The 18,686-nt window shown below is 38.0% G+C and overlaps 1 protein-coding gene and 1 long non-coding RNA gene across 7 annotated transcripts in view; both read right to left on the reverse strand.

Moving 5' to 3' along the window:
- The window catches only part of LOC139355105 (phosphoribosylformylglycinamidine synthase), a 173,099-nt gene extending 160,178 nt beyond the window's left edge, over nucleotides 1-12,921 (reverse strand). For all 6 annotated transcript variants that reach the window (XR_011605836.1, XM_070999427.1, XM_070999426.1 and 3 more), the window contains exons 1-3: nucleotides 12,779-12,921; nucleotides 11,373-12,471; nucleotides 964-3,234 (exon numbers count right to left, since the gene is read on the reverse strand). Coding sequence is in view for 5 of the 6 variants with exons in the window: in XM_070999427.1 (XP_070855528.1) it covers nucleotides 964-3,234; nucleotides 11,373-12,462 (3,361 nt within the window). In the remaining variant the exon portion in view is untranslated. The remainder of the gene's footprint in view (nucleotides 1-963; nucleotides 3,235-11,372; nucleotides 12,472-12,778) is intronic.
- LOC139355107 (uncharacterized) lies at nucleotides 3,285-11,051 on the reverse strand. Its single transcript, XR_011605837.1, has 4 exons — nucleotides 8,535-11,051; nucleotides 8,389-8,468; nucleotides 4,383-8,335; nucleotides 3,285-4,323 (listed from the first exon to the last, which is right to left on the reverse strand). It is a non-coding gene; the product is annotated as an uncharacterized lncRNA (long non-coding RNA).
- Nucleotides 12,922-18,686: the final 5,765 nt, after the last annotated feature.

Here is an 18,686-nt window from a genome sequence, read left to right on the forward strand (position 1 = left end):
TCAGTTACTTTTTGTAAAACTCAATGAAAGTTAAAATATTATTGTATATACATATTATATATCTTACGATTGTGTGGATGACTGGGTAACGGGGTTGGTTTGATATCAAAAGAAACTCTCAATAGGCGCCAATTCTTAAGATTTGTGGATTACTGGGAAACGGGTGCTTAGATATTGTGTGTGTGCTAAATGTTTGTCCCATTTGTTTTGAAGATTGTGTAAAGCAAAAATATCATCTGCAAGGATGCAGAAGGCCAATATAACCATTTTGTTTTCCAGGAGACACCTTTGCATCCCTTTTGTAGGTTTATTCAAAAAAAATTCAACAACAGGAAAGATGTGGTTTCAATTTGATCAAGAAAATAAAAATCAGAAATATTCATTATTTTTGTTTTTTTTTTTTTGCTCAGGAATTATTTTTATTTTTTTGATTTTTATTTAAAACTTAAAAATTATGATTAATTCTGAGTTTTATTTTTTTTTACCAAAGTAATGATTTTTTTTTAATTTTAAAATTAAACTCATAATGATTACGGTCCCTGATTTTTAACATACATCATCGGACTTGTCCTTCGCGTTGCACAAATTCGCAATGGCTGAAAAAAGTTAATTGAGGCACACGGTGTGCGGCTTGTGCTTCTTTATAAAGGCGAAGCGCGCTAACTAGTCGTCATAATTTCTTTCGTCCGTAGTGAGGAATGCTTTCCTTCAGTTCCCACCACAGACGTAAAATATTTTGAGTGTTCACAGTGGCTGGGTCAAGAAAATGAATTGAAAGACAGACTCTGAGATGCTGGAAATCGGAGTCGTCTAGGCAGTCATATGCTCTCCAGCAATCCGAGACGACGAAAGAAAAGCTTTCTTTTTTCATTAATAATTACATATAAATAATTTATATTTACTGATTTGGTTAAAAGAAATATTTGCAGTTCCCGGATTGTGTAAAAAAATAAGCCAGCTTACCTTGCAATAAATCCGACATGGTGACATCGTGCACCTCGAAGTTTGCCTTTAGCAGGCAGGCCATCATCTCACGCTCACTGTTGACGCCCTCCTCTCGAAGCACAGCCACTCGAACTGGGGCGCAGGATCGCTTGAGAGATAGCTCAGCCTGCAGGTTCAAGGGACCCCTGTACTGCGGCGCTTGGCGATATTTAAGGCTGTTATACTCGGCCTCAGCGCACTCCGGATTGGTTTGCAGCTTCTCCAGCTCGTAACTGGTACGCTCCCACTTTTGGTATACCAGACGGAGTGGCTGATTCAGCAGCTCCGACGCACCGTGCTTAACAACTACTCGGGAATCAAGTCCGAATCCGTCGGTGATACCCAAATAGTAGTTTGGCACTCCGGCGTCATTGTAGATGGATCGAACGCGCTCAAGGTCTGCATCTAATATTTCCACTACCCATCCACACTCCTCCGCAAAAAGAAGAGCTAGTTCGGGACGATCCAGTTTCTCAACAGCCGCATCGTAGCTCTTTAGAGACTTCAAGGGCTCCGACAGTTCTACTCTTAGGCCACTCAGCCCACCTATAGCCATCTCCAATAGGCAAACGATCAATCCTCCGTCGCTGACATCGTGTCCTGCCTTAAGAAGGCCATCTACCAACAACGATTGAGTGATTTTAAATGCCTTGCCAAGCAGATCACTTCTCGTTAAGTTAGGCGTCTCATTGCCCTGCTGAGCGTATGCCTGTGCCAGAGCTGAACCACCCAAGCGAAGGCTGCTTTCCAGATTTATCCAGAGCAGCGCAGACTTAAAGTCCGAGCTGGGTCCCTTAAGATCAGGTGTAACCCTAAGCTGCACATCCGGACATGGAGCGTATGTGGAGATGACAAGAGTACCTGGGGACTTTATTGTGTCGTCCCCAACCTTGGCAGCCATGGACAGAGAGTCTTTTCCCCCGTCGATAGCAATTTGCAGCTCCTCAAGAATGTGGCAGAGCTCCTTGCAGGCGTCAAACATCCTGGCGCCCTCCCCGGGCAGCTTTGCAGCCCACATCCAATTACCTGAGCACTTGACGTCTGCCAGTTGACTTATCTTTACAAATACGAGGTTACTCAGCGCTTCAGCGACACACATCCTAGCCATTGCGGCAGGATCAAGCAGTCCCTTGAGTGGCTGGGTACCAATTGAGGTGGCGATGCCGGCATTGCTAAAATGGGAGACAGTTGCTAAGGCGTAGTCCGCAAGTGGAGCCTGAAGCGGGCCCACACACTGTTGCTGCACGATCAATCCTCCGACACAGCGATCAACCTTGTTAGTGAGGAAGCGCTTACTACCAACAGCCACTAAGCTAAGAACTCTCTCCAAAGCCTCGTCCAGCCGCAAGTCTTTTGGTAGACACAGTTCTCTTAGCTGCCTCAGTTCGCGTTTCAAGTCGTATGTTCTCTTTGGCATATCGCCCAAAACATACTTGAGCTCCAAATCGAAAGGGTATGCTGTGCTGCAATTAAATTCGTTCAGAGCCTGTTCAAAATCCTTGGGGGCAGAACTCTCTAGCAGTGTCACACGCCCATCCCCAGTCACCACTCCCACGAAGCTTATAGGGCAGCGTTCGCGCCGGCAAATCTTCTCCAGCAGATCACGATGATCTGCCTTGCAGAGAATGGCGTTGTTCTCCTGGTACTCAGCGCCCCACAGTTCAAGGGCGGTAATTGTGGGATCGCCTAGCTGGAATTCCTTGGAAAATATAATGGCTCCGGCAAACCCTGGTTCAACCAGTTCTTTGAGGACGTTACCATTGCCGCCAGCCCCCTGGTCATGAATGGCCAGTATAGGATTTTGGTCGCCCAGTTCTAGACAGGCGCGGACTACCCGATTTAACTTGTTTTCCATTTCGGCGTCTCCCCGCTGCACGGCGTTGAAGTCCAGTTCTGCATCTCCGGATCCTTGTATTTCTAGGGAGCTTGCAGCGCCGCCCCCCACTCCTATCCTGTACACAGGACCTCCAATCTTGGCTAGCAACTGACCACGAGTCGGTGGCAGCTTCTCGCGCATTGATGCCGGCATGGTGCCTAGGCCACCGCTGAACATAATCGGTTTTACGTACTCATTCCGCGTATCATCTGCACTATTTAACCCATAGGAAATGGCAAAACCGGAAATCACTGGCTCTCCAAACTTGTTTCCGTAGTCCGAGGCTCCGTTGCTTGCCTGTATGAGAACATGAAGTGGCGGCGCAAACGTCGCAGGATATTTGTAGTGCGGGGGCTCGTACGGCTGTTCGTAGCCTGCGTGAAATAAAAGAAAAATTAAAAACGTTACGCACACACAGAAAGTAAATGGTAAATGTGCTTATATCTGCAAAAAAACATATATAACTTGTAGGATCACAGTCAATCGTATGACCAAAGTAGCACCTCTTACTCAACCCGAAGATCCATAGCGTATTGCTTTCGAGGTCTACATCGACACTGGTGCTGTGTTAGTAAAAAAAATCACAAGTCAACTAAGCGATTGCATTGTTTTTTTGGCAAGGCTGACTTTCAGATGCTAAACTTTAATATCAGGCTTTGATTGGTCCGATCTCTACTCATCCCAAAATATGGATGATGCTATAAATATTATCTATAGTACCGTAAATTGGTTTTTTAATTCTTATGTATCCGTCAGTCTCCAACAAGCCACCTTGGTTCAGTTAAGAGCTGGCACAGAAATAATAAGAAATAAGAATTCCAGATAAAAAATACCCGATCTCAATCTATTTTTACTAGATACTTAAGTGCTCGGAATAGTTTTACCATGCTAAACTCTCTGTGCTACAAAAACTATTTAAATCGTTGTAAAGTTCAATTATCTCAGAATCCGAAAGTTTTATAATTTTGTTAGCACTAATCGAAAATCCACCAATTATCCTTCCTCGCTATCTTTTGAAAATATTACCGCAACAACTGATCAGCCAAAAGCCGATCTATTTGCCACGTTTTTTCAAACGACATATTCTGTATCCAAGTCGAATTAAATATTCTATTGGTCTTCAACGTGTTAGGCCCGTCTATTCGCCTGGTTCCGTTGGTACTTCTTGGTGCGTGCTTAGATATTGCCCGGAGGACTTGTGCAAGCCCCATCACAAATTGTTTACCTTATCTTTAAAATCTTCACAATTTTCCCGTAAGTGAAAGGAATGGTTTGTAATTCCATAAGGGCAGCAAAGTTATTACTCCACATTGGCAGCACCTCTGTAGGTCAGTTATATCTCCATGTCAACACGGGTTTATGAAACGTAGATCATTAAGTAAAGCATTTGACTTTGTAAATCAAGTTCTTCTGGTTAGAAAACACGATTTATTAGGGTTCCCTGTTGATCCTTTAAGATGGATCTGAAATTATCTGAATTGCAGAACACAAAGATTACTTTTTAAAAATTCTCTCTTATTACCTCCGCTGTCCCACAAGAGATTCACCCGGGGCCGCTGGTTTTTACTTTATTTCTAAATGTCCTTCCCTCAGTTATAACTCATTCTCGTTTACCAATGTACGCAGACGGTGTTAAATTATGCCTGCAGTACAAGGATACTTCTTGCCAGTCCGCCGTGTCGTGTCAATCCTCAATAAAAGACATACGCGCTGAGTGACGGCTAATTAGATAAAATAACTCTAGTATACGATCTTGGTGTTTTGTTTGGACCCAATTTGCTGACCACATTTCGTACATGGTGCATAAAGCTAAGGGTGCTCTTGGCTTTATAAAAACTTGGTCAAAGGAATTTGATGATCCTTGTATTACTATACTTGAGTATGGATCTCGCATCTGGAGTCCCCAATACGGAACTCATGTTGATCGTGTAGAATCTGTACAGAAGTTTTTTTGCTATTTGCTTTAAGGCGCCTAAACAGGGAAGCAAACCTCATTTCACCTCCTTATTCTAGCCAACCGCAGAACGATGCTTGGAACAGTCTTTATTTACGACTTGGTTAGCCAGCTAAACTTTGCTAAACATGCAAATAAACAAGAATTTACATTCCCTTTATTTGCAAAAAGTTTCTTCAAACAAAAATAATAGTAACTGCAAAAAGAAGTTTTCAAAAATCATTTTGCTTATATTTTTTATGATTTTTTGAAAATGTTTAGAAAAATGAATTTGAGCCATATTTCTCTTCTTTTCATTAAAATTTTTTCCGACATTGTCACCTTTAAAAAATCATAAAAATATAAGTAAAATGATTTTTAAAAAATTCTTTTTGCAGTTACTATTATTTTTGTTTGAAGAAACTTTTTGCATCAAAAAATGTAAGTTTTCAAGACGAGGAAAAAAAGTTTAAAAAGTAGATTTTCACACAAATTCGTCCTTTGCAATAAGTTCTGAATGGGTTAAGAAAAGTATTGTATCATTCAAACGGCATTTAAATTACCTTTCCATTGATGCCAAAGTTAACAAGAAGTAAGTTCAAATTATGAGCATATTTAACTTTTGTTTTGTGAAAATTCTTTTGACCACCCCTGTATAATAGACTTTTCTTACTAAAAATCGATTAATGTTATTATTAAATATAACATTTCCTAGTACAGAATTAGATCCTTCTTTTTTTCCTCGTACTATATCTTAATTTTTCTATGCGTCTGTCATCGAATTCGTGCCGCACGACACACCGCAGCGCCCCTCGGTCGATTGGGCGGGAGGTGTGGCTATCGGATCCCGACCGAAAAAAAGTAGAAATTGAGATTCGTTTGAATATAAATTCTTTATACCCACACCCAGGGAAAATCAAGTATTAAAGTAGTAAATCATTTCATGCTTTCCATTTTAAAACCGTTTTTACTGAAACAGGCCTTACATCAAGCACATTTTGAATTTAAATACCTGTGAACTCTAAAATCGAACTTTTGACACTGAAAATACTTGATTCAAGTACAAAATGCATTTTTTTGATATTCTTTTGAAAAAAAATGTATTTTGCAAAAATTTAACAGCTTTAACACATTTCCTTCAAAGGGCAAAACTAATTTGAAATTACAAACTAATTTTGTTATTCTCAAATTGAAATTGCATTCCTATTTTTAAACAAATAAATTAAAAATGTTTAAGCAAATATATAAACAGCTTTTCCTCACAGCTTTCCTTAACTAATCAATATAAGGGAAGAAGCTCCTGAAGCAAATAAAAAAAAAATGTTAATAAAAAAAATCTTAAAAAATAACAGCAATTCGGATATAATTTATAAAATGTGCTGTTTATAATCTTAAATAGGCAGCCTGCCTAATCAAGCCCAATTTTTTCCAATTTCCATGGCCTTCACATCTTGCTGTCTCGCTTTCTGGCATATGGAAATAGCCAAACCTTTAAGAGAGACCGCATTCTATCAAAATACAACATTTTCTATTTAAAATGCGTTTAAATGAAGAAGAAAATGGGCGAATTAATCTGATGCATGTGGACAACTAATGAAAAAAAAAGAATACTGAAAACAAGATATGCGTGCGTCTGTGTGTGTGTGTGTGTGTATATACATTTTTAGCTGACGGGGGAATGAGATTTGTAAAAAAACGCAATTCTTTATAATGCCCACTGATGTCCTTTTGTATAAAACTAAAAACTATTTCAATTGCAAATCATATAAAGATTTAACACAATTTTTTCAAAGTGCAAAATTAATTCGAAATTAGAAACTGATTTTGGCAATCATTATTTAGGACAATCAATACCCTTCAGTTCAAAAAAAAAGTTTCACTTCCCTTCAGTTCTGCAGTAGGGACGCGGTGACATGGCTCAAGGCAAAAAGCTTTTTTTGTGCCTAAAACGCTGTGCCGCTGTTGACGTCAGCAGAGCAGTCGGCGCAGCGTAGAAGACTGCCCACGAAAACGATCGTGCAACAAAGAGAGGCAGATATTCGGATATTTCCCTCTCTTTCTTGTCTTATAATCTGCCTGCACTCCGCGCTCGCAGAGACAAATTTCGGCTGGTCCGTTATTTTTTTTTGCGTCTCTCCGTTATGTTCGGCTAGCGACTAATATTTCGGCGGAAAAATTTTCGTGGAGAAGCGACATGTGAATGCCCTAATATTTTAGGAGCATTATTGTGTATCGAAAAAAACAACTAATATTGTTTTATAAAAGTAAACTATTTGATTATAGTAAAATTTAGTAAATTGAATTTACTTATAATGTTATATTTACTTATTATACATTCTTATTACAATATAATTTTATAGTTAAGTTACAGAAATTTAGTCCGTTAAAATTGATTTAAGTATTTAAAACATTTAAGTATTAACATTTAAAAAAAAATCGTATTGTATTTTTTACTCAAGAAGTAAAAACTATATAGTCGGATATATTTTCCTTTAGAAAGGGTATAGGTGCAGTGGCACGCGCCAACAGCGAAGAGAAAACAAAAGAAATCTAGTAAAGGGGTGAGAAGACTTGGTGCATTCTGTTTGAGTGATTGAAAGGGAAGCATCCATTTTAATGGTGCGTAGCAGAGTTACTTTAATCGTTTAGTTAATATAATAAAGCCAGGTAAGTGCTACATTAAGTTTAAGATGTTGTGCATTGATCTTAGTTTAAAGTACGTAAATTTTGAAGGTATTCAATGGGTTCCGTTAGCCGAAAGTGGATGACGAAATGTTTTGTGCCAATAAAAATTCTGCAACAAGCTATAAAAGGTAAATATACATTAAACAAATAAAACGCATTTTTTAAACATATGTTTTTTCAGGAGCGTTGGCCAAGGATTTAGAGGACCCGGACAAAGGTTTAAGAACGGCGATGTCTAACGTTAAAAATAAGCTTACGAAGCAAAAAAACAGAAACAATAATTGTACAATTTTTGAAAATCTAAATAGTACCATATAATTAAAATGAATTAAAATGAAATAAATTAAATTCTATATTTTTTTAATTGAAAACTCAAGGGAAAATTCTGATTTTCACAAGTGATTCACTTGGGACGTGTCCCTTGCAAGTGATTTCACAAGTGAAAACTCAAGGAAAAATTCTGATTTTCCCAAGTGATTCACTTGGGACGAGTCACCGGCACGTGACAGGCCATACGAAAAATGAGTATAAGGAACAAGTGAAATCCCGTAGGACTTCGAAAAATTTTCATTTGAATTTTCACTTGTGAAAATGCGGACATCCCATACAATTTTCTATATGGAGCGTCACTTGTTCTTCACTTGTGCAAGAGGACATGGATTCACAAGGTGATTCACAAGTGAAACTTTTTTTTTGAACTGAAGGGTTGTGAATCACCTTGTGAATCCCGTGGGACATGTCCTCTTCGTAAGCTTATTATTATTGCTTATTATTTTGCTTCGTAAGCTTATTTTTAACGTTAGACATCGCCGTTCTTAAACCTTTGTCCGGGTCCTCTAAATCCTTGGCCAACGCTCCTGAAAAAACATATGTTTAAAAAATGCGTTTTATTTGTTTAATGTATATTTACCTTTTATAGCTTGTTGCAGAATTTTTATTGGCACAAAACATTTCGTCATCCACTTTCGGCTAACGGAACCCATTGAATACCTTCAAAATTTACGTACTTTAAACTAAGATCAATGCACAACATCTTAAACTTAATGTAGCACTTACCTGGCTTTGTTATATTAACTAAACGATTAAAGTAACTCTGCTACGCACCATTAAAATGGATGCTTCCCTTTCAATCACTCAAACAGAATGCACCAAGTCTTCTCACCCCTTCACTAGATTTCTTTTGTTTTCTCTTCGCTGTTGGCGCGTGCCACTGCACCTATACCCTTTCTAAAGGAAAATATATCCGACTATATAGTTTTTACTTCTTGAGTAAAAAATACAATACGATTTTTTTTTAAATGTTAATACTTAAATGTTTTAAATACTTAAATCAATTTTAACGGACTAAATTTCTGTAACTTAACTATAAAATTATATTGTAATAAGAATGTATAATAAGTAAATATAACATTATAAGTAAATTCAATTTACTAAATTTTACTATAATCAAATAGTTTACTTTTATAAAACAATATTAGTTGTTTTTTTCGATACACAATAATGCTCCTAAAATATTAGGGCATTCACATGTCGCTTCTCCACGAAAATTTTTCCGCCGAAATATTAGTCGCTAGCCGAACATAACGGAGAGACGCAAAAAAAAATAACGGACCAGCCGAAATTTGTCTCTGCGAGCGCGGAGTGCAGGCAGATTATAAGACAAGAAAGAGAGGGAAATATCCGAATATCTGCCTCTCTTTGTTGCACGATCGTTTTCGTGGGCAGTCTTCTACGCTGCGCCGACTGCTCTGCTGACGTCAACAGCGGCACAGCGTTTTAGGCACAAAAAAAGCTTTTTGCCTTGAGCCATGTCACCGCGTCCCTACTGCAGAACTGAAGGGTAGTTATTGACAAGACAAATACATTTTACTTAAATATTTATTTTCGCGTAACGAAAATAAGGATTTCTAACACTTATAGTTTCCTTTTGGGACATTGGAGGTACTTCGCCCTGAGAACACCGGAGCTAGCCGATGCTGTCCCAGTGAAAAAAGGATATACCAGTTCCATAAAAAGAAAATAACAATGGGGTGGTCAAAAACATTTTCACAAAACAAAAGTTAAATATACTCATAATTTGAACTTACTTCTTGTTAACTTTGGCATCAATGGAAAGGTAATTTGAATGCCGTTTGAATGATACAATACTTTTCTTAACCCATTCAGTACTTATTGAAAAGGACGAATTTGAGTAAGAATCTACTTTTTTAACTTTTTTACTCGACTTGAAAACTTAAATTTTTTGATGCAAAAAGTTTCTTCAAACAAAAATAATAATATCTGCAAAAAGAATTTTTCAAAAATCATTTTGCTTATATTTTTTTGGATTTTTTGAAGGTGACAATGTCGGAAAAAAATAAAAATATGGCTCAAATTCATGTTTCTAAACATTTTCAAAAATAGGTATTGATAATAAGAACAAAATATCATTAAAATTTTAGCACAGTATTAAAAAATTTGGGGGCTAGGCGGGCTTTAGCGCTATGGGCGATTGAGGGCGTTAGTGTATGCGTGGCACTCTGCTTACAAAAACCAACGCTGCGCAGCAAGCCTATTCTTGGGCCAAACATGCCAAACCCCAACATTCTAGCTCTTATAGTTTCCGAGATCTCAGCGTTCATACGGACAAACGGACGGAAGGACGGATGGACAGACGGGTAAGGCTAGATCAACTCGGTTAGTGATCCTGATCAAGAATATATATATACTTGTTGGGTTTGGAAACGCTTCTTTCTACCTGTTACATACCTTCCGACGAATCTAGTATACCCTTTTATTCTACGACTAACGGGTATAAAAAGTTAAGAAAAATTTGTTTAGACGGTGCGCAATGGCTTTTAGATTACCAGTCCAGGACATAGGAATGGAAAAATTAGTCTGAATTGAGCTCTAGGAAAAGATTTTACTAAATTAAGGTCCAAAAGACTTCTAGGTCCTTAAAGATCGCCACATTTTGGTTTGAAAATCGAAATACTCTACCAAAAGTTTAAACCCCAGATGATGAGCTCCAACCTCCAACGTATGTCCTTCCTAGCAAGACCTGGTACCTTTTGCACCAAAACGTACATCATTTACCTAAAGCACAAGCCAATCGAAGGCACATGCACCTCCCAGAATTGTTGCTTAAAAATGGATTTAATAGAACAGTATGCGAGGAAGGTGTAATAAATTCTTAAAAATTTTCATGGCGTCACTGGTGACCCACAATAGTTCCTATTAATTTCACTACGCTTGCCTGAACGAAAATCTCATCCATAAAATAACAATTTGATGCTGAAAACATTCCACATGTTAGCGTTCAAATTGTATTTAGTTTTGCATTGTTTCGCCTTTTTTCGGAGCATCTGAAATTGCCAATCCTCTCCCTTCGGATCCGGTTTGCTTATGCTGTCGCTTCAGCGATTCCATATGTGAACAGGAATCCGTTTAAGATTGCAACAGCGATTTAAAGAGGCCTTTGCTTAGTGTATTAGGCAGTGTTGTGAAACTTTTGTTTACGTTTTTGGAAATATCGATCAAAACTATTTAAGCAAATAGTTATAACTGTAAGTTAGCTTTCTATAAATAAATAGTTAAGCAAATAAACATATAAGAATTATAAATAATCATTTTTACACCATTTTCGGAACATTATTATTAATTTAATTCTTATGTTTATATGTTTATAAAAAAAACAAGAAAAAGTACTTGTTTTTGGGCCAAAAAGGACGCATTTTTGACTTTAAAAGTCAATACTTAAAGTTAAAAGATTCTTCAATTATAAATTGACATCACTTCTAAACTACTTTTTAGAAATTGACATCACTGCAAAACCACTTTTAATATTTAATCATAAATCATTAATAAAATAAATACTAAGTTAGTGTTGTGTTGAGATTTAACTCTTTTTCTCACCTGGAATGTGAAGAGCTCCTACACAGTACCCAGCGGTGCCAGCAATAGGAATGCCTCCTCTCCCCACGGCCTGAACATCACGTAGTCGTCCGCCCGTGCCGGTAGTTGCTCCGCTGAATGGGGACACTGCCGTGGGCATATTGTGGGTTTCCGCTGTAAAAATCAAGTCGGACTGGTCATTCTGCAGATGCACTGGTCCAGGAGCCACTACGGATAACGGTACTATGACTTTGTGCCCAAATCCCACTATGGCGCTGCTGTTGTCGCTGAATTTAATGGTGTTGTTGGGGTTCGTGTGAGCCTGCGTATCCATTATCATGCGGATCAACGACTTTGGTTGTTCCACACCATCAATCACCATGCGTCCGCTGAAAAACCAGTGGCGCGAGTGCTCGCTGTTGCTCTGAGCGCAGTCGAATAGCTCCACTGTAGTGGGATTGCGTCTCAATTCCTTGGAGAACAAATTGTGGTAGTAATTCAGATCGAAGTCGTTGAAGGCTAGGCCTAGTTCATGATTTATCCGTTCCAGCGCCGTCCGTCCCTCCTGCAATACGGGCACAAAATGCCAGTCGGCCTGTTGTTCTGGGAGCTGCTCATCAAAGGTTGTTTTGGGGGTGTTATCCTCAGTGTACAGGCAATGGGTCATGCGGTCCCCCAGCAGTGAAACGAATCTGGTCGCCTCCGGAACATCTGAGCCCTCGCCAAAGGTCAGCAGGTAGCGAGTGGAAGTTTCCATCCGTCGCACCTCGGTATATCCAAGGTTGTGGAATATGTTTACGCAGTTTGTGGAGTAGGGCGTGGAGAAGTTGAAGCGCGGCCCGATCTCCAGAAGCAGCTGCATCCTGTCCTCCGCCTGGAGAGCAGACTGTTTGACCAAGCTCTGGTCACTAATTAGGGGTTGCTTCACCAACCAGAGCAACAGTTCATCAAGGGCCAGAGGGTGATCTGCCTGGGCGCTGTACTCGAGATGGTAGCAACGCTCCGTACGCACGGACAACACTCCTACGCCTTCCTCTTGCAGTCGCCGCAGGACACTCTGCTCCTCGGCTGGTGAGTGTGCCTGCACATCATAGAAGCGAAGGATGACCATGTCGCTGGGCTGAAAAAAACAAAACGCTGATTGAGTATAGCGCTTTCCTTGCTTGTCGAATAAAGATTGATCTTGGGAAGCCGTTGACGACCAGTGAGCCGTGCCCACGCTGGGGGTTATCAACTGGCGACACCTATACCGCAGCCGCGGATCAGGTTACAGCCGATCGAATGAAATCGCGTGCAGTTATCGTATCGATGCACTGCCGCCACGACTTGTTTTTGCCAGGCTGGGAGTCTGTTGATAAGCTATAGCCAATATTTTCCATCATAGCTAAATGAAGCAAAATTTAAGGAGATCACATAACAACAAGTACCCCAAAACGAAGTACAATAACACTGATAGGAGCACACGTGCGTTGAAGCTGTAAGCAGCGATCGTTCTGGACTTATTCTACGGCTCAATCTCACCAAACCACAAAGTGCCGAGAATTCCAGTGTTAGATAACTCCGGATCCAAAGAATTCAGTTTAACACACTAATAAACTTATACCCTCTGCTCACAGTCGTTTAAAATCGCAATTGCAAATAAATGATCGGCATAACAACCCAAAACAGAAGAGGGCGGACTTGAAAATGAAGTCTACCTAAAAATTAAATTGATTACAACGCAAAACTAAATACGATAGCATGTGGAGTATTTTCATTGCTATTTGCAAGCGAGTCAAGGACGAGACTTTCATTCATTGAACATTTTATAGGAACTCTTGTGTGCCAACGGTGGCGCCACGAAAATTTTCAAAAATTATAATCCTAGGACTCTGTAGGTAGTTTTAACACCATCCTTGCATACGATTCTTTGACAAATAGCTTTTTTTAAGAAAAATTGTTGGCCAATATTGGGAGATGGATGGTCTATCAAATTGCTTGTTTTTTAGATATCTAATATATTATATGTCGGTGCAACAGTTGCCAGGTCTTGCCTAGAAGGACATAAGTTGGAAGTTAGTCATTTCCTTTGTTTAAAAAAAAAAATAAATAAATGCTTATAACAATAAGATCTATCGAACTAGATGGGGGATAAGCTCTAATTCTAGGTCAACAAGTGGATAAAAATCCACTTGAAAAATCGGGTTACTGGTTACTCCCCTCACAGATATTGTAACAGTATGCACGGAAAATCTGGCTCTAACCCAGTCGTAAGTTGGGGAACGTGTTTTAAAAAAAATAGTTCTGGGTCGTATCTTTTTTACGCAAAACAAATTTACCCAGCAAAATGTGCGTGCTGGGGGCAGTCTTTTGGGTGCCATCTGGGTGTATTTCAATATAGTGCATCCAGGTGTATTTTAGTGGGAATGTAAAAAAACCAAACTCAAACCCGAAGGTTGCCGATGCCCATTTTTTTACAATCGGTTTTTTTCGGAACTGTTCTCTTGACAAACAAATAATAAAGACAAAAGGGAACATGCAAGGAAGCGAGCGGTTTTTCTTGTCTCTTGCATTTATCGTCAGTTGCATTTTTAGTTCTGAAAAGTGAAGTTCGTGCCTCGTGTTTTGAAAAAGTGTGTTGCTTTCTGCCACCAATTTTACATCAATATTTTCACAGGTAAGTAAAGTGTAGATGAACACAATAAAATAACACAGTACATGTACACTGAACATTCAAACTAAAAACATATTAAACAAATAAAATAATAACTATTTGTTTGTAAATTGTACATACAAAATAAAAATAATGTATATTTGTAATGTATATTTGTAATGTATATACACATATTTCAAAATATATTATATTCAATTTGCTTTATATTTTTCAGAATCGCAAAAAATGAATGGGCACACCAAGGACTGAACTGCGTAATTGACAAAAGTACATAAACAAGAAGGAAGCACCAAAGCACCGTACAGAAGGGGAGTTACTCCGATCAAAAATTAGTTGCGTTCTTGAATATTGAAAAAAAAATTAATATGAAATTGAAATCCAGTTGTATGTATTCCTGGGGAAAACTTCCAGATATTTGGTTTTTGAATGCTTCTAGGTGCATTCCTGGGTACATGTTACAGGTGCATTAAAAAAGAATACACCCAGAATGTGTTTAGTATGTTGCTTACAGGTGCATTAAAAAAGAATACACCCAGAATGTGTTTAGTATGTTGCTTCCAGGTGCATTAAAAAAGAATACACCCAGAAGGTGTTTAGTATGTTGCTTCCAGGTGCATTCAAAAAGAGTAGACCCAGAATGTGTTTAGTTTGTTACTTCCAGGTGCATTCCAGATATATGCTTCCAGAAGCATGCAACGGGTGAATTCTTTTTTGTCCCGCACCCGTGTAAAAAGAATGGACAGACTCTTCACTTCCGGAACACCTTTTTGATGGCATTTCATAATGAAAGAACGCATGCTGGAATGCTGTCATTTACGACTGGGAAGGCGTTTTTAAAGTCTCTTGTCTTGTCTTGTTGAGTTTAATTGAGCTCAAGCCGTCAGTTCTTAAGAAAATTGCTTAAGCCTTGTACTCAGATCGTTTAAGAGTTTCACATGGCGAAGAATCGTATTCTTTGCAGTGTGACCGACGCTTTTAAAGTTCACCCCCAAAGCATGTACCATGTTCTTACTGTCAAGCAGCTGTCAAATGGGAAACAAATCAATTGAGGCAATTAAAAAAGACTTGTCTGCTGGTGCACATAGAAATTAAAATAAAATAAATGGAATATTCTCGTCCTTCGCCATCTTCTCAATGTAGGGTGCAACTCGGCATATTCATTGAGAAATGAGCTTCACCATTGCATTACCTCCAGCACTTCCTGTGGGACAAGTCCCACAATACTAGGCGACCTTCCACCGCTTGGATTAGGCATACTTTTTCGTCTGCACTTGAGTGCGAATTTTTGTTTTTCCTTCTATTTTTAAATTTTTGTTTCCACACCGCTTCTGCACGAACACACCAAAAGTTAATATTCATAAGAATTCACTAGTACTACTACTAGGCTTAAACCAAAGATAATGTACACTATTAATTAGTCTTTTCCTTAACAGTCTTACTCTGATTTCTTACATAGAAAATTAGGGCGAACAATTAAATTGCGGGGCAGGCACGGTATACGGGCAGGTAGGCGAAGACATGAACCTCTATGTAAAAGGCCTACCCTTGTCATTAACCCTATATGATTCTGATATAATTTTAAAATAATTGATTACAACTTTCACAGATATTGTACCAATATTCAATAAACTACCGTGCAAGTTGGTACAATATCTGTAAAAGTTGAAAAATACATTTTTAAAAATCACGGAAGCGTTAAGATAATATTCTATTTCAATTTACTCAATTCAATTTAAATTTATTCAATTTAACCGAAACCGAAATATAAAGGATTTTGTATTATTTTGACGTTTATTTTTCGTCCCGTTCCATGGCACCTATATGATATAGTAGTCCGATTTTTACCAAATTTCGTATATACCGAAGTAAAAGAAAATATGATCAAAAATAAAGTATTTATTATATAATATATATAATTATTGTCCCATTAATTTTCCGATCGCTCGTATGGCAGCTAAGATAAGGTCGTCCATTCGAAATTCTAAAATATTAAATAAATTATATTCCGTATACCCTCTTCCTGCAGGGATACATTGACCATTTACCATCCGTTGAACGGATGGTCCATAAGGTTTTCCCGTTCAGAAAATTTACCAGATAGTTCCCCCTTCAAAGTTGAAGGACTTTAACGCACACTTTTTACGTGCAACTCTGAGTTTATCTTCTTGCCAGTGAAAATTGAAATAAATACTACGAAAACGTTAACAATAATGACAGGGATAATTTGAAAATGGACAGCGCAGAAGCAACAGGTTTGGTCAGATCAGCTGTTATCGGATGTTAGATTGTAAATGTGCTCTGTGGGAATCGGAGTTTTTCATTTGAAAATGAAAGGCGCAGAAGCAACAGGTCTTCATATCATCTGTTATCGGAATCGCAGGTTCACTTATGTTAAAAGTTATAACCCTTTCGAACGGGCACTATGGGAAGAGGGTATAAGCTAAGACTTTAAAATACCCAGATGCGTAACCAGGAGTAAAAAAATGTACATAGGCGGTGTCATTTTTACAAAACAAGACTCACACATAAGAATCTATTTTTAGAGTGCCATTACTTTACTTTTCTCTCTCTCCCTTGCTCTTTCGCTCCCGACTCTCCGTGCCGCCAAAGAGTAAACAATATGTTCTCATTTGTCGATTCTTGAGCATAAAAGGCATATTGCGCCTGCTAGATCCAAACGGGCTATGGCGCACTGCGTAAGATGGTGGGCAGCGGATAATGCATTCGAGGTTGGAATCCACTCTGAGCTAATGACATTATTTATATTAAAACTATGTCCTATAGCTGCCATAATTGCTGAAAACCAGAGTTGTCGCTGCTCTCGACTTAAAGTTAGAGGGTAACTCTGGTCACTTGTAAACATGGAGGAAATGCAATCGTATAAAATAAGCAAGTAAAGGATATCTGATAGGATGCTGCCTGTTAGCATTTCTAATAGTTAATTTTTTTGCTTATTCTCGGCATTTTCCTTAATTTTAAACATAATCTTTGGTTAACACAGCCTGGCAATTTGACAATCTGACAAACAGCAGACATCTTAAAATTGAAAACTGAACTGGGAACTTTTAGGGTCGTTCCCTTAATTGCTGAAATTTTCTGTTGAATTTTCAACAATTCAGCAATTCAACAGTTTAGGGAATACCCTGATTATCTTAAAATTGATATAATTAGTTTTAAGTTTTCCAAAAATCGGAAACCTCTGTACATACAATGCTGCCACGGGAACGACCTTCAAGGGTATAGAAACTTCGGCATGCCGAAGCTTCTTTTCTTGCTTAACTTTGAATTTAATTTTATTTTTAGACCAATAAATTAAAAAGTTGACCGAAGTTATATATTTTAATTGTCAGTTAACTTTTTCTAAATAGGTTTAGTTTTATTTATTTATTAAAAAAGTTTATTTTTATTGAAGTTTACAATTTAAATGAAGTCCAGGACCAAAAATAATGATAAATAATTTATTATTATAATATACTTAGAAAAAATGATTTATTCCAAAATCATTAATTTTGCTCAATCTGGGAATTCCCGTTAAGATTTTAAAATATGATTTTAAACTTTTTGTTAACATTTTAATTCAGAGCAAAATTGTTGGGGCGGGGTGGCTTGATCGATGAGATAGATGAAGTCCCAAAAACGAAGGGTATGCATAAAACACGGGGGTACTTTGGGGTTTTTTACGCGACGTGCATAAATGTTTATTGGTACACTTGGAAATAAGAACTAGTTAAGCCTAACTTAGCTTAAGCGCTCCAGAGCGGAGCGGTGTTTAGACGAGTGATGGGGAGGGAGAGCGGAGGGCAGAACGAGCGCGCGAGATGTAGACATATGAATAAAACTGCCGCTCGACACTGCCTCCTGAAATTAAACACCCTTATGACGTAAAGAAATATAAAATTCAATGCAACAGAGACTAATTGAGTGAATAATTTTAAAAGGGAAAGAGTATAGTGGCAAGCAAGCTAAAAAAAACGATTGTACATTAAAAAAAGAAGTTGTCTCCAGTCCGAGCTTGAACTCCGTCCGACAAGTTCTGCAGTAAAGAAACTAGACCACAGAGCCTTATTCTAGCATTTCAATCAGATGCAGCATTGAGCATTTTTGCACTAGCCCAGTCGTAACCATGTAGTTTGACGGGACTGGTCCCGAACTAGCGTACTAGGGGTATAAAATGGGACCACCTATCGGTCCCTTTTGTGGCGAAAAGGGGTATGAAATGGGGTTGGTGTTTTTAATACCAAAATAGGTGAGTGCTATGAATTTCCCAAAGAAAATACTTTTTGTTGTTAAATTTATTCATTTTATTATAGGTCAACATTTTTTTTATTTTTTTTAATTATAATTTATTGAACAGCTTCCTCAGTTAAATTTTCTGTTCACACGTTTTTATTAATTTGATCATTGTTATTATCATTTGATTTTAAAAAATCGTTGATTTTGCAATTGAATTGCCTTGGGAATCAATATTTCTGCATTGCCGAATTCTGAAACAACATCAAAAAAAATTCGATTTTGAAGTTTTAAAATAAAACAAGAAGGGAAGTTAACTTCTGCAAGCCGAAGCTTTTATACCCTTGCAGTTATAATTATTAAATTTAATTCGAAATCCTTGAAACTAAAAATAATGATATTTTCAATAGTATAAGATAATATGTCAAAACACACCGATTCTATAATTTGTT

The sequence above is a fragment of the Drosophila suzukii genome, unplaced genomic scaffold (genome assembly GCF_043229965.1).
Source record: "Drosophila suzukii unplaced genomic scaffold, CBGP_Dsuzu_IsoJpt1.0 scf_9, whole genome shotgun sequence".
NCBI lineage: Eukaryota > Metazoa > Arthropoda > Insecta > Diptera > Drosophilidae > Drosophila > Drosophila suzukii.